This window comes from Apis cerana, linkage group LG11 (genome assembly GCF_029169275.1).
Source record: "Apis cerana isolate GH-2021 linkage group LG11, AcerK_1.0, whole genome shotgun sequence".
In the NCBI taxonomy this organism is placed as follows: Eukaryota; Metazoa; Arthropoda; class Insecta; order Hymenoptera; family Apidae; genus Apis; species Apis cerana.
Window position 1 is genome coordinate 1,748,810 of NC_083862.1, and position 15,265 is coordinate 1,764,074.

Genomic DNA, 15,265 nt, shown 5'->3' on the forward strand with positions numbered 1-15,265 from the left:
TCGGTTACAGGCTGCTGGCCTCGATCTGAAGGCGGAAAATCTTGGGGCTGGAGCCGCGGCAGCATGGCCTTATCCTTCCGTGTACCATCCCTATGATGCGGCCTTCGCTAGTTATCCCTTCAATGGGTGAGTTTTCAATACATTTCAATAATTCTTTTATCTTACGCAGCGTGTCCTAATTATCATGATACAACTAACCAAGAAAATTTTCGATTTCTTTATCTCTCTACGAATATTGGAACACTCTGTGTACATATATATATATATATATATCATCTTATTATTTTCTTACTCGAGATAATAAAAACGAAATAAAATAGACGAGTTATTCTTCGTTCGAGAAATCTACGTTTCTCCGAGAAAGTAACGTCCGTGACAAATTTCAAATGGGTTGTATCACTTTCGACAATTAGGGGATCTTTATGGACGATTTAAAAAGAAATACCGCGTATTTAAAGCAACGACGCCTAGTCGAAACGTTTCCAAAGTATCGTACATTTCGTGCAGCGATAGCCACGTTCTAAACGACACACAATGAAACGTTGCTTCCAACGAATCTGAAAGTACGTAACAGGATAATTATTTCTCAAGTCATACGTTTTTTTAAAAGTAACGTCGATGGTGTTTTCTCCCCCCTCCTCGAATTTTCATCAACGCAAGTTAACATATTCGCATTTTCTTTCGCGTTATTGTCAGGAACAAAGTCGAAGAGACAAAAGTGGCTTGGAAAGTTTTTCTGCCCGTTATCTCAATAATTGCATTTCGATTCGAGGTATCGAATCTTGAACCGCTCCTGTCTTCACGCGAAACGGAGGATTCTCCCCTTTCACGTGCATTCGAACTAGCGTTGTATATATTTCTTTTGCTCGCGATGTCGAGTCTCACGCGCTTAAGCTCCGATAACGCTCGACAGAGAAACACATAAACATTCCAATAAATTAGCGCTCCGTTGACCCGGGACTGTCGCCTTGGGCGTTTTTATTCTCGCGCTCCTCGAATCGGTCAACGCGTGTCACGATGCGACCGGTGAAAGGTCTTACCCGCAAGATAAGTCGGAATCGTATTTATCGGCGCCGGGCGAGATTACGGATATTCGGAATAGTGGAGTGCCTCGAACTCTGCCGATGATTAATCGGTCTAATCTGAGTTTCCTGAATTTTTCAATTTTTCCTTCGTCTCTTTTTTTCCCTCTCCCTACAACGAGTCTCGTTATCGTGTACCGTTATCGCGGCTCTCGTCGTTGGAACGCGTGCACGGATGCTAAACCGTGCGTGAGTACCGCGAGCGATTTGTAAACTTGCTTTTTACGACTCGCTAATTATAAACAATTAGAAAAGTGGGAAACGATTGTTGACTCGGGATATCGACACGAGTTATATCGCAAAATATGAAAACGCTCATTTCTAATTCAATTAATTAATCTATCTATATAATGTAAAAATAAAATACGTTATATTTACGATCAAAATGTATATTATACTTTTCTTCCGTAATACGTATTATCAACCGTAATCGTATTCTTGTTTTAATTTTCATAATTACGAGAGCTTGCTTCAACAAACTTGGAACGAGCTTACTTTGTAAACCGCCTAGCTACACTTGTTAACGCGTTGCGGCAGCGGTGTTTTTTTAAGGCGAGCGATAACGTTGCAGAAGATGAAACATCCTGCTTATATCAGTGGTCTCGATCAATCATTGCCGCGTCTCGTTATCTGGCCCGTGGAAACGCGATCCTCGGTCACGTAGGTATTATCCAACGTCCCGGTGACGAGTCGACGACGTCGTTCTCTCTCTCTCTCTCTCTCTCTCTCTCTCTCTCTCTCTCTCTCTCGCTGTCAATCTCGTGGAATCTACACTGTTGCCGCGTGACGCACTTCCGGCGGAGACTGCTTCGTATGCAAGGAAGCGATCGGGTACTACAGCTTGCTTAGCATCCATTCGCTCTGGTCGGTTCGCGCACCGGGTCTTCCTTTGGAGGAGACCTACCGCCGGTCCACACCGGAACCGAGACTCCTCCGCGCGATAACAATTGCCGGAAGATCCGGGGATGCACCTGTCCCTCGAGATCCCTTGTCTATGAATTACGATTTTTTTATATATTAATTTTATCGAAGATTTTAGAGTTAAATGAGAGATTTTTTTTTTATCTCTTAATGTTATTCCGAAAATTGGTAGAATCGATACGTGATACGTGAGTGATTTAAGAAAATAAAATTCGAGTTATACACGGATGAGATAACGCGAACACGGGAAAAGTAATTCCGAGTTCCGTTTAATTATTTTTAAAATAAATTAAATTTATTATTTATTAATTTATTGCATAAAATAGTAATATACAAAATTAAAATTGATATAACTAATCCAATTACTCCGCCAAGTTTGTTTGGAATTGCACGTAAGATTGAATAAGCAAATAAAAAATATCATTCTGGTTTAATGTGAGTAGGTGTATTTATAGGATTAGCAATTTTAAAGTTATCTGGATCTCCTAAGTAGTATGGATATTGAAAATTAATTATTATGAAAATAAATAAAATAATATAAAATCCTAATAAATCTTTAATCGAAAAATAAGGATGAAATGAAATTTTATAATTGTTATAATTTGATCCTAGTGGATTTGAAGATCCGGTTAAATGTAATGCAAATAAGCGAAGAATTACTATGAATAAAATTACTAGAGGAAGAATAAAATGAAGTGAAAAAAATCGATTTAATGTTGCATTATTAATTGAGAATCCTCCTCAAATTCATAAAACAATCGTATCACCAATATATGCTTTCGATTTAATTATTTTTAAAATAATTCAATCAAAGGTTAGATTTACTTCCACATTGTCGAAAAATTATCGAAACGGTTCACGTAATAAACTTCGTTCGACGTCGAAACGACACGTTCACGAAATATGCATACGTGTTTAAATTTCCTTCTCGATTGATTGTTACACGATTCGGGCGCGTAATTCGGTTCGACGCCAATCTTCCACGTTTCTTCGTTCGGTTTTTCACCGGACATTTGCCCCACAAGAATTAATACGCTGATTAATGCAAACAACGTATCGATACGTGAAGATAGCCGCGCCGTTACCTGACTAATCGAATTCAAATTTAACGCGATATTATTGAAATCAATTTTCCTCGACGACATATTTGCACCGTCATCGAAACACTCGCCAATAATTCAACGTGCTATTAAACGGCGCTAATTTCCCACCTTCGATTTCGTTTCCGCGCGAGCGGAACAAACAATTGCCAATCTTCCCCCCCCTCCCCCTTTTTTCGCATCGTGATATTTTAAAATGTCGAGGTAAAATTTTATTTATTATTCCGCCTGATTGTTTGCTTTTTAAGAAGTTAAAAGCAAATTGTTTTGTTACGTTACGTTTTTTTTTTTTACGTACGTGTTACAACGCATTACAATGCAACTGGCGAATTTTTACAAATAATACACGAAATTAATTTTCTAGACTCTTGCACGTGGATAAATTCCAAAAGTGCGGTCTTTTCTTACTTAAAATAAGCGGATTAGAAAAAGATACTTGTCGAAACCTGTATTTGTATTTGTATGGACGAGATTTATTTCTACGATGCGAAATTTTTCAACTTTTGAGCGTGCAAGCCACGCTCGAAGATACTTTACCTATTTATACCCTCCCCCTGTGCGCGTGCAACCCTCGACGAACAACAAGTTCCAACTCGTTAATGCAACCGAGTAGCAGATGAGGCCAATTAAAATTAAAATTCAAACGCGTCTGTCATAAATTCATAACTAATAATGTCGACTAATATCCGTGGTAATTAACCTTTTTCTCGTGGAAAATGAAATCCGTTCTCGAGCTTCTTAATTTTTTCCCAGCTGCTCAAATAATAATCAATCTTTATTCATTCGAATCGGCGATGTTCAGTTCGATTCAATTCGCTTGGATTAATTATTCGACCTACGTTTTCTCGTTCGCTAAACAGAATCGAAATACGCACCAATACGTGCACAAAAACGAAAACGGTGTCGCAGACAGTATCTTCTGTCCGTCCGTAATAAAGATGAGCGAAACAAATTCGAAGCTAGCAAGCTAAGCGAGAAAAGAAGAAAATGAAAATCGAATATACGCACGCCGTATAGGCCGTAGCCTGCACCATCGGCCGCTTTAACATAAGCGGCATAAGCATACAAAAAGCCAATAATGCAGAGTTGGAATGCACGGCCGCGAGGTCTCGGGATCGTGCGGGTTAACGGTCCCGTCTTTCCGGCGGATTGGCCCTGCTTCCGGGGACATATAGGGTAAACAATAAGAAACACAACCGGGCAGCCACTGGTTGTACGAACACGGCTGCTTGTACGGCTCCTATGTCCGGCTTCGGCCCCCTCCTCGCCCCCCACCCTCGATCAAACACACGTATTATTAAGTGTGTCCGTACAACGACCGATGTGTCGAAGGCACGCGCTTCACGGGCGCTTTAAGGACGTCGCGACGATCCGCGAATCTTAATGATCGCTCGACGCTTGGCCAGGGGAGGGGAGGGGAGAGGGACGTTCGCGCTCGTTAAGATTACCGTCGAAACGGAGTTGCTGCGAGGAAGGAAAGGAACTTGCGTTTTTCTGAAAGCGTTTGGAATTTGTACTTTGTTAGTGAACAGACGGATTTCTTTCGTTGATCTATTTATTTATTTGCCGCTTCCTTCTTTCTCTTAATTTTTAAGGAATCGTGAAAATTGTGTATACGTTACGTTACAATTCTTTTTAATTCGATGTTACATTTTTATATCGATTTCCCATTCTGTTTGACGAGTTATTACTTGGGGGACCTTTATTTGCCCACGACGGCAATTGGCTCTTAGTCGAATTGATTTTCACCGATAGCCTCGGCTTCCTTTCTCACGGCAAGATTCGATAAGATTATTGAACATTTTTACACGGAAACGTATCTTGGTCTCCTCTATTGTTATATGATTTTATTTTCGTACAAGTCTGAACAATCTTATCGATATTGTTTTGCGTAAAGGGAAGAAAATTCTTCAAAAAGAGGAAAAGAATTCGAATAATTTATCTATTGAAAGATGATTTTCTGTTCTGTGAAAACTAAGAAAGTGAGGATTGCGCACAGTTATTAGAACTGCTAATTCAATTTACTTAATTGTCAGAATTAGAGGTGACAAAATCGCTTATTCGATTTTAACGTTCTCGATCCTTTTCAGAGGCTTCGACAAATAGAATTACATGGAATTATTCCATGTTTCTGATCCATTCTACGGTCGACTATCTAACAAGATTCGACACATAGATCCTTGTTCTATCCGTGTAGAACGTGCAACAATGCGCTGAAATCTATTTAATCTTGTTTTCTAAAGCGTCTACACAGTTTAGGTTGATTCTAAGTCGAAATTAACTTGTAGCTCATTGGTTGGCGGCCGTTCAGAAAATTCGATAATCGATACGACTGAAAGTCGTACATCCCTCGTCTAATCGCGTTTCAAGGAAATTGAATTATTGCAAGAGGTTTATTTCTATTCCGTTTATTTTATTAATTATTATTCCCCTAATCCTACGAATCGACCCAAACATATTGTCCATTGCCAAACTTCTCAAATCTCAAAAATATACGTATCACACGGATACAAACGTACACTATGAAATTTCTTCGACTTCAATTAACAAATTCATACCCAGTTCCCTCGTGAAAGGGAGGCCCATATCCGGGCCCCGAACCGGAGGTATACGAGCCTAATGAGGGTTTTCAGGACGTGCCACGTATGATGTACGACCGTTTAATGACCCGGTTGACTCCCTCTGAGGGGTGGTTTTTGCAAGGTTGCCCTTTTTTTAAACGATCCCTCTCCCTCCTTAGCCCCAATGGGATCGACGTCTAAGAGAATAACTTGGGAAAAATCTATAGCATACATATTCTTCAATTCTTTTTTTGGGCCTCTCTGTACATAAAAATTAAAATTCCCCCCTTATTAGCCCTCTCTTCTCTCCTCGCAGCCAAGCAGGCCAGCCTTTTGTATTTTCGCTGTTGGTTAGCCATAACAGAGAGGGGCGGCGCTGCCGACGATAATTCAGCGGCTTTAATCGCCGCGCCTCGTGATGGATTTAAGCGATCGTGTGACAAAGTAGCGAACCGTGTATCATTTTATATAAACCCGGTGCAAAGAGAGAGAGGAGGAGGAGGAGGAAAGGGAGAGAGATTGTATAATCTTGGTCGGCGAGAGGGGGAGGCCGTGTTTTCCCTTCAAACTTGCTACCTAGAAATCTGCCCTGTGTATTTACGCGTGTGCACACGCGCAAACAGCGAGTTCACGATCGATCTGTCACGTCACGTTTGCGAGCAACTGGTAATAAAGTTGGATGTGGAACAACCGACTGTCACCTATTCTATTCTGCCAAACGTGTTGCTAATTGTCTCTCTCTCTGTTGGCGCGATTCAGAGCGATGGCATCGTCTCCAGAGAGACGAAAAAGTAATTTGAGGGAGGAGTAATTTGATTTGAAAGGAGAATTAAGCAATTTTTAATAATTTTTACTCTCGGTTTATTCGAGAATTCTGGAGGATCGATAATCGATAATGTGAGAAAAGAGAAAGATCGATGTAGTCGATATACCCCGTCTGACCACGGAAAGGGCGGAGGCGGGCGGATGAAAGGGGCCGCAGAAGGTTGGCGTGGCTTCGCGGTTGATTAAACCGAAAGCGACCACGAGACGCAGGTATCCTGCCTTCTGGCCGACTGAACGCGTGCTAGGGTTCACCACGTATGCGTGCACGCGAGTAACTTGGCGAGTAAAGATGGCGACTCCACCGAAATGGCTGCACCTTCTTCGTTGATAAAGCGCGGGAAGCCCCATACCTGTGAAACGTGTGCGTCGGCGATAGAGGTTTAAGGGTGGCGTGGAAGGGGTTGGTAACGGGAGAACAGAGGGGGGAAAAAAGAAGTTGGATAGCACCCCTAGTTACGAGCGGTAACGAGGGGCGGAGTCGTTCGTGTCTCCGCACACCTGCCTCGTTTCGAACTGGTCACTCAACCCTCTGTTCTTATCCCCGTTAAAGGCTACGCCATGACAAACGCGTTTACGGTAACCGCGGTGCGGTTGAAGGGTCGCGAGAAATGGTCGTTTCGGCGGGTTTTAATGGTTGATTCGGTCGGATCGTTCTTTCGAGGGGTGTAGCTTCCGCCCCTTTTAAAAATGCCCGATCCCCGTGCTTCGAAATATATGGAAAATTAGATGTCTTCTAATCTAGGGATCCCTAGATTCTAAAAAGTGTGCGTACAGCTCTCTACGATTTGGTTAAAAATAAAAGCAAACGTAGAGGAGGAATAAAGATTAATTAGATCCAGGGATCCCTAGATTAGAGAAAAATGTATCTCGAAGATTGTTTCTGTTCGAAGGTAAATTTCACCGAATGTTAGAATGTTCCTTTTTTAAAACGCGGAAAGCTTCGAGTGGGAGCGAGAAATACAAAGGATCCCGTTCCGATTAGCGATCGCCATGGAAACACGAGCGCGTTGACGCGCGCCCCTAGCGGAAAAGGAGGAAAAAAGCCGATCATAGCTGCGCCTATATACGCGTATATAACGCGATTTGTATATATCTGTACGACGTCTCTATCTGCGACCAGGAACGGTATAACGCTTATACACATCGGCCGTATTTAACTGTGTGTGCCTCTCCCCCCTCCCGCGCGCCCACGGTGCGGTCGTATAGAGACAGATTGGGAGAGAAAAGTTGGGACGCGGTGGTGCGCCGCGCGAGGAAAAGGAAACAGAGAAACGGTCGAAAGAGAAAGAGAAAGAGGAAGAGACGGATGGACGCGGAAGAGGCGGAGAGATAGAGGCGCTCGACAAAAGAGTAGTGGGGTGGCAGCGCTGGCAGGGAGAGACGGAATCGGTAGAAAGCAGCAGTTCCCGCTCTCGGGAGCCGGCTGGGCTGTTATCATGAGAAACAAGCTTCCACTCTGATTTTTTAATCCGATCCGCACCCCCTGCCACCCGGTTGAATTTTAAAATAACTGCAGAACGCCATTTGCTCCTCGCAAACAGACCGGGGGTTAAGCCATCGTATTCCGTCTCCCTTTCTCCCTCCTCCGTGCCACTTTGCTATCTTCCTGTACCTCTCTGTTTCACCGGTACGCCGCGCGATCCTGGCGTCGCCACCTCCACCCCCTTCTTCCTACTTCGCCGTTTCTCATTCTCTTTCGCGAGCGTTCCACGGGAACGCGGTTCGGATGGATGGGATATATGTGGATGCTCTGGGAAATGTCGTGAATCGAGTATCGTTCTATTTTATTTTAACGTTTTTTCTTAATGTTTCTCGGTCGAGGTTGCGAAAGTATCAATTATTTTAGGCAAATATAAATCGTTATTTCGTCCGTTGTACCAAAATGTTTTACGTGTCGCAATATTTTTATTGTCAAAATAAAAACAAGTTGTTATTTTCGAATTAACCGTACCGATACGGTCGAGAAAATATTTTTCGCGCAAATATTTTTATTCCTCTCTTCCAAATACCATTATCCAAGCCGGATAAAAACATCTACGATGTAGATTCTCATCCACGCGACGTCAAATTGAAATGTTTAGCGCCTCCTTTCAGCTGTTGCGAATCCCTCGTGTGAAAAACAGAGAGAGAGAGAGAAACAATCGGAAAGAATACAGGGAGAGGAGAGATGGAAGAGAAGATAGGTTGTGTAGGCCTGCCTCGGGGAAGGGTAGATAAGTGACAGTTTTATTAATTTCCCATCTCATCCTCCCCAACCCCCTCGACACCAGGAACGTCAGTCCACACACGTTTCTCCTTTCATCCCTGTTCTTCCTGGAACAAAAGAGGGTGGAAATAAAGCTCGATAATGGCGGCCACCCGTCACGGCCATCACCAAGGTGCACTTCCGTGTTCCGTCTCGTCCATATTTATTATTGGATATACAGTAACGAATAATTACTTCGATCGAAATAAAAACTATTTTAACTATCGAATAATACGAAACTTACATCTCCAAGGAAGGGCATCTAAAAAAAAAAAACAAGATCGAAACTTTAGAAAGGATGTCGAGATGTCGCTAAGGGGATGGAACAAGGGAAAAAGCTCAACTGTGCTCTGCAAAGGAAGAAAGAAGGGGGGGAAACGGAGAAGAGGGGTGGAAGAGGGAGTAAGCATCTCCCAGCCGCGCTCGCCGCTGGAAAATTTAATTTCGATCCCGTCGATTCAGCAGTTATACCGAAGTTTAATCTTTGATAAGGGTTAGTCTTTTAGTAATGGGATCCCAGGGGTCTCTCCGTGGGCGAAGCGTTTCGAGGGGGTAAGAGAGAGGATCGCTCGTTCCACTCTCGTTTCCAGTCTCCTCCACTCCTCTGGAATGGAAGGAAGGAGCTTAAACCGTTAGATAGAGATCTGCTCTTGGGATGAAAGTAGTAGCTACCCGCTTATATCGTTCCTCTAACCGAGCAGGACTCCTTGGACTTTTATACCAAACTGTAGGGGAAGGCGTAACGAGCCTCACGATTGGATAAGTTTCCCGACACGAGCTTCCACCGGAGCCTTCTTCCTCCTCCTCCTCCTCCTCCTCTTCTTTGTCCCCCTCCTCCCACTTGCGGTTCAACGTGTCCTCTTTGTTGCGTCCAACTGGCTCGAGTAACGTATCGAGACTCGCGTGCACCTTGGCTTTACGGCTGGGTCACGTGCCACGAGAACGGCCGACGTGGAAAGTTTTTAATAAAAGGATGATCGAGCGGCTATCCGTTTCGTTGGAAAGCTTAACCACGAAGTGGAGTTGAAAAAAGAGTAGCGAAAAATATTAATTTTCCGACGCACTTTGCACTAATAGCGATGCTGGGGTTAAAATCGTTGTAAATCAAGGAAAGATATAACTTGACGCGTGGCTGATTCGTATCGTTTCAGTTATGGGATGGACCTGAACGGGGCCAGACGAAAGAACGCGACGCGAGAGACGACGAGCACGTTGAAGGCCTGGCTGAACGATCATAAGAAGAATCCTTATCCAACGAAGGGCGAGAAGATCATGTTAGCAATCATCACGAAGATGACTCTGACCCAAGTGTCCACGTGGTTCGCGAACGCGCGGAGACGCCTGAAGAAGGAGAACAAGATGACGTGGGAGCCGAGGAACAGGGTCGAGGACGAGGATAACAATAACGAGGACGACGACAGTGGAAGGAAGAGCGTGGACGAGAAAGATCGGCTAGGTAAGTGGCTAATAATTTCTCGAAACGCAGAAGCATCGAACCTTCTTCTCTCACCGAAAGCAAAACTCCGCTCCTCTGCCGCAGACTCGAAAGACTCTGGAACCGGATCGAGCGAGGACGGCGAGCGGCCGGCGCACCGGATGGACCTGCTCGGCACCAGCGGCGGTTCCACGGGTGTCCAGGGGAGAACCGAGAGCGAGTGGAGCGAATCCCGAGCAGACAGCGGCCCAGACAGCCCGGAATGCCTCTACGACCAAAGAGAACCTCCCAGACACCCTCTGCAGCTGCAGCATCCCGCCTATCTCGCCTCCTCTCACGGCCGACTGTTGCGCCACCCGTCTCCCGAGAGCACGCCACCTAGCAGTCACCACGTGCCGCCGAGCACGACAGCGTCCTCGACGGGCAGCGGCGTAACCACGAAACCGAGGATCTGGTCTCTGGCAGACATGGCGAGCAAAGATGGCGAGCAGCAGAGCCCGATACCGACCACTATGACAGGCCTCTCGTCACCTTACGGCGGAAGCGGCGGAGCTGGCGGAGGAGTGGCAGGCGGGGGCGGAGGTGGGGGCAAGTTGATGAGCCCTTTGGCCAGTCGTCTGCCGCCTCATCACCCGCTCGCGATGCACTCCGGGACGCAATTTGTCCGACATCACCCGGATTTCTACCGCAACCTGTACGGGGCCTCCCATCTCGGCTCGGGCGACATGTCTCTGCTGGAGACTTACTCGAGAACCTTGGGCGGACTGAGCGGCGTCATGCCCCCCTCCACGGCGCCCAGCATACTGACGTCGTCCGCGTCAGCCGTGTCGGCCAGTGGCAAACCTTTCTCGATCAACGGTGGCAGCACTGCTCCAGGTGGCGCTGTGCTCCTCACCACAGCGACATCTGGCCTATCTCCCTCGTCCTCGTCCACGGCGTCCTCGGGTGGGTCGGATCAGTCCCCTCACCCGAGCCTGTCGTCCACGCAGGAGCTCAAGTCACCCGGCCGAGTGTGATTACGAACGGGTGAGTGTGACGATCACGGACTTTAATATTAAATAAGTTTCGCCGCGCAGGCGTTGTGTGGTGTGGATGACAATAATAATCAGAGACTATGATCCTTGTAATTAGTGTACAGTTGACTGGAAACGATATACGAACGAGTCGGAACGACGATGTAACTGCCCTTGAGACCCTCGATCCGCTTCCACCGTTCTTAGTCCGTTTTCTTCCCCGCCCCCTCGTTTCGCTTACCCTCTCACCCCGCGAGATTTCGTCTTCGTTCCTTTCTTTCTCTGCGGAGGAGTCCCACGAGTGTCTAGATTCTGCGTACCGACAAGAAAATTTTTCAATTTTTCTTTCAAAAGCGAAACTATTTACAGGTTTAATTGTCACGATTATCGCGTTGAAACGGAAAACAGCCTCTCGAAATTCGCCCAATTCCTGCTCCCTCTATCTTCCTTCGTTGCGAGCTTTCTCCCCGCCCTCGAATACGAGAGTACGCGTGTTGAAGAAGAAGAAGAAGAAGAAGAAGAAGAAGAAGAGAACCGACGAGAGGAAATGAAAGGAAAAAAGAAAAAAAAAAGGAAAGAAAATGGAGGAATCGTAGGAACCACTTTATCACTTCCGTTAGAGCAGCGTCGCGACGTAAAAAAAAAAAAAATCGCGGTTTAAAAAAAAAACAGGAAAAATAAAGAAAAGAAAAAAAACGAAGAGACGCACTATCCTAGGCGTGTGTCTACTTACGACAGGTAATATTATACATAAAGAATACTATATATATAAATACACGATAATAATTAATAATTATTTATGCGTTTGTAAATAGTAGAGAGGGCCCAGTAGAGAGCGTCCGGCCAGTGTATGTATTGTATGTAGAGTAGGTACGATATTATTATTATAATATTGGAGATCATAATTCATACTAACGACGACGATTATTATTATTATTATTATTATTATTATTATTTCGATTAATTATTATTATGGATTATTATTATTTTGATTAATTATTATTATGGATTATTATTATGGATTATTATTATTATTATTATTATTATTATTATTATTATTATTGTTATCGCAATGTTTACGACGAATTATCGATTCACACGTCGGCTCTTGTCGATCATGACGAGGTATGGATCGTTTGGATTTAATGTGACAGATTACGGAGGCCGAGCGCGGGACAATGTTTCAAATTGAAAAAAAAGAAAAAAAAAAAAGAAAAAAAAAGAAATTTACACTCGTGCCCGTATTTCTCCGTTCTCATAAGTATTATTTATTTATTCCTCGCGAGTAGGACGAAATCGTTGGAGAAATCGTTGCGTTCCTCGTTTACATTTTTTTTTTACTTTTATTTCTATTTTTATTCTAACCCCCTCCCTCAACGTGCTCGAGTCTCCGTTCGTAATCTGAATTTATCGGAAACTCGCGTTGCGCCCCGCGACGAAACAGGGTGTGGTGTGCGTGCCCCACCTTTCCTCCCAGAAATATATATATATGTATACGTACTATACATACGCGTGAGAGCGAATGAGAGCGTGCGTCTCCTCGTCGGACGAGTTGGAGAGAGAGGGGCGACAGCCGCAGGGGCGCAGCGACTGTCAACATATCATGTCATGTCGAGAGTGAACGATCGCCATCACCTTTTAGTCATTCGTGTCCAAAATTTCACGCGAGCTCGCCGATGCCACATTGGCAGATGGCTTGCAGACTGTGTCCTTTCGCAATAAACGAATCATTATAAAAAAGAAAAAAGAAAAAAAAAACAGGTCTACGAGGTCTTGATTCATTCTTCTTTCTCTCTCTTCCTAGATCCACCACCTCCCCTGATCGATCATCCTGTCCCCTCATTGCAGCCACGCGCGATCCGCGTGAGAAGATAAATTTTTTCCTCGGGTAAGATTTCGTTTCTCCTCTCGGCGGAGAAACGGGTAATTTCGTATTTTTATTTTACGCTTTCAAGATATATTCAAATAAAATGGAATCTACGAGCAGGTAAAGAACTCGATTCCACCTAACCTCAAACGTCCAATTTTCGGTGTCTCGGCGAGGAGAGGATCTCTCTGGACGGCGTCCGCATAACTCTGCGGGGTCTGGCACGGAGGCAGGGCCCTGCACAGCAACCCTTTGAAGGTTTATGCCGATTCAGGAACGAGTTGATTCATGAAGACGGGATGGACCTCCTCGGGATCCGCGGCTCGGTGCCCCCAAGGCCGTGGCGGGTGGTCCGCGGCTTGATTTCTTGTTTCCTCTCCTCTCCTCTCTCTCTCTCTTTCGAGAGATCAGAATGGAACGGTATTATTCGTTGGACGGAGGGAAGGAAGAAAGAAGAGGAGGCAGGCCTTCCTCTCCCGTATATACCTATAGCGATTGTCGATTTAAATGTTTACTAATAACCAAGCTTGTCCCGCAACCACCCAGAAGTCGGCCGCTTTGCATTTTTATAAGTACATCTTACGGCCGGTTCCAAGAAGAAGAGAGGAGAAGACGTTTCATATTCATCCGCCGACCGACTGTCTCCCCGAGGATAGCCTCCTTCTGGCGTGTATTGTTTCTCCAGCATGCGCCCGAGATTAGCCGGCAACCGGCATAATCGTTCTCTCGGTGCTCGGTTTGGATCGTTAGGAAGAAATATATATATACGCGGTGAATCAATCCCGAGTTTTACCTTCGATCCTGAATTTTTATTCGCTTCGTTTGTTGGGAAATAAAAATAGTTGCAATTTCTTCTCTCGTTGGGGGTTGCGCGTCTAATTTTAGAATTGAAAAGAAAGTAAAGGGAGGAAGGAAAAATGTATCGGGACACGCGGTTAATGCCGCGAACGGTATTTAAATTGCTGGGTAAACTCGTTTTATGCCTTCCATAAAGATAGCAGTGCGCAAAAATGCCAGGTGCAGGGGAGACCTAAGGCCGCGTTTCCACCGGCCGACTCTCGGGGCGAGATAAAACCGACCCATTACCAATATATAGTAGCTCAGTTGTAAAATGATCGTGTCGTCGAGTACTAAACCGAGACAACACTATCTGCCGCCCAACGGGGCGTTCGTTTTTAGTGGCATTACCCGACCGACGTACGATAATCGACCACTTCTCCTGCGTGTATGTACCGAATGCCTCGGGATGGGTGGTACGAGGAGGCAGAGGCCGATTCCGAGGCGCAGAAACCTCTTTTCTTCGGAAAAAAGATCAAGTTTAGAAATTCTTCGATACACTTTTCCGCTTGCCCACAAATAATCCCAAAAAATCCCGTTCAACGACAATAATTCTCGAATAAAGTATTTATTGTTTAGATAGATCTTGCCACGAGATACATCTCTTTTCGATTATGGAATGGACGAACCACTAAACTTTTATATACACCCCTCGTTCCCGAGATAAAATCATCGAACACGGAGGAAACAAAAGGAGAGGGGGACTTGCAATAAAAATTAACAGCCCCAGCTTCGGATCCTCGGCTCGCCAGGTCCTCGAACTCTCCCTCCCTCTCCCGTTTCCTTAGAACCCTCGTAAGTCTTATCCTGGAACGCTGCAAATGGTCGCAGGTTGGCACCGGTTAACTCTGGACACCTCTGGAGTTCGTAGGGCGATAAACTATACTAAACTGCCGCGCTCTCTCGATGCTTTATTGGCTTTTATCGAGTTTTAACGCAAGCACACCACGGATTCCTTTATGGAAACGCCGTTAATTTTACGACGCGGGCATATTTAGCCCGGCGGGCTTCTCGTAAAATCATACTTCAGCCCGCGATAAAGTTAAAACATCGGCAGGCTTAAAGCAAAGTTCGCCTCGTAAATATGACGGGGGTGGACGGTGGGTGGAAATAGCCGTGAGACACAGTGTCTGTACGTGTGCGTTTGGAAGGGGGTGGCTTCGCTTCCACGTTCGTTGTAATTAACTTATGGTAATTAACGGAGTCGTGGGGGAAAAGATTTTTATTAGGCTTCGCGTCTTTGCAACTTTCCCTTTTCGATACAGGTTTTTGATTTTCCAATCATCTTCCATTCGAATTCAAACTCGAGTAACCTATTTAAGTAATCCAAAATGAATAATCTTTCAAAATCTTCGATCAACGAAAACATTTTATCGTAG

The 15,265-nt window shown here is 44.8% G+C and overlaps 1 protein-coding gene across 3 annotated transcripts in view; it reads left to right on the plus strand.

The window, feature by feature from the left end:
• Positions 1 to 11,587, plus strand: part of LOC107997155 (homeobox protein caupolican) — a 34,451-nt gene extending 22,864 nt beyond the window's left edge. The window contains exons 3-6 of one of the 3 annotated variants that reach the window (XM_062081309.1): positions 11 to 126; positions 9,886 to 10,190; positions 10,275 to 11,195; positions 11,301 to 11,587. In XM_062081309.1, coding sequence (XP_061937293.1) covers positions 11 to 126; positions 9,886 to 10,190; positions 10,275 to 11,185 — 1,332 coding nt within the window. In that variant the 3' untranslated portion in view covers positions 11,186 to 11,195; positions 11,301 to 11,587. Of the gene's footprint in view, positions 1 to 10; positions 127 to 9,885; positions 10,191 to 10,274 lie in introns of all 3 variants that reach the window. The other 2 variants (XM_062081310.1, XM_062081311.1) reach the window with 2 other exon arrangements.
• Positions 11,588 to 15,265: the final 3,678 nt, after the last annotated feature.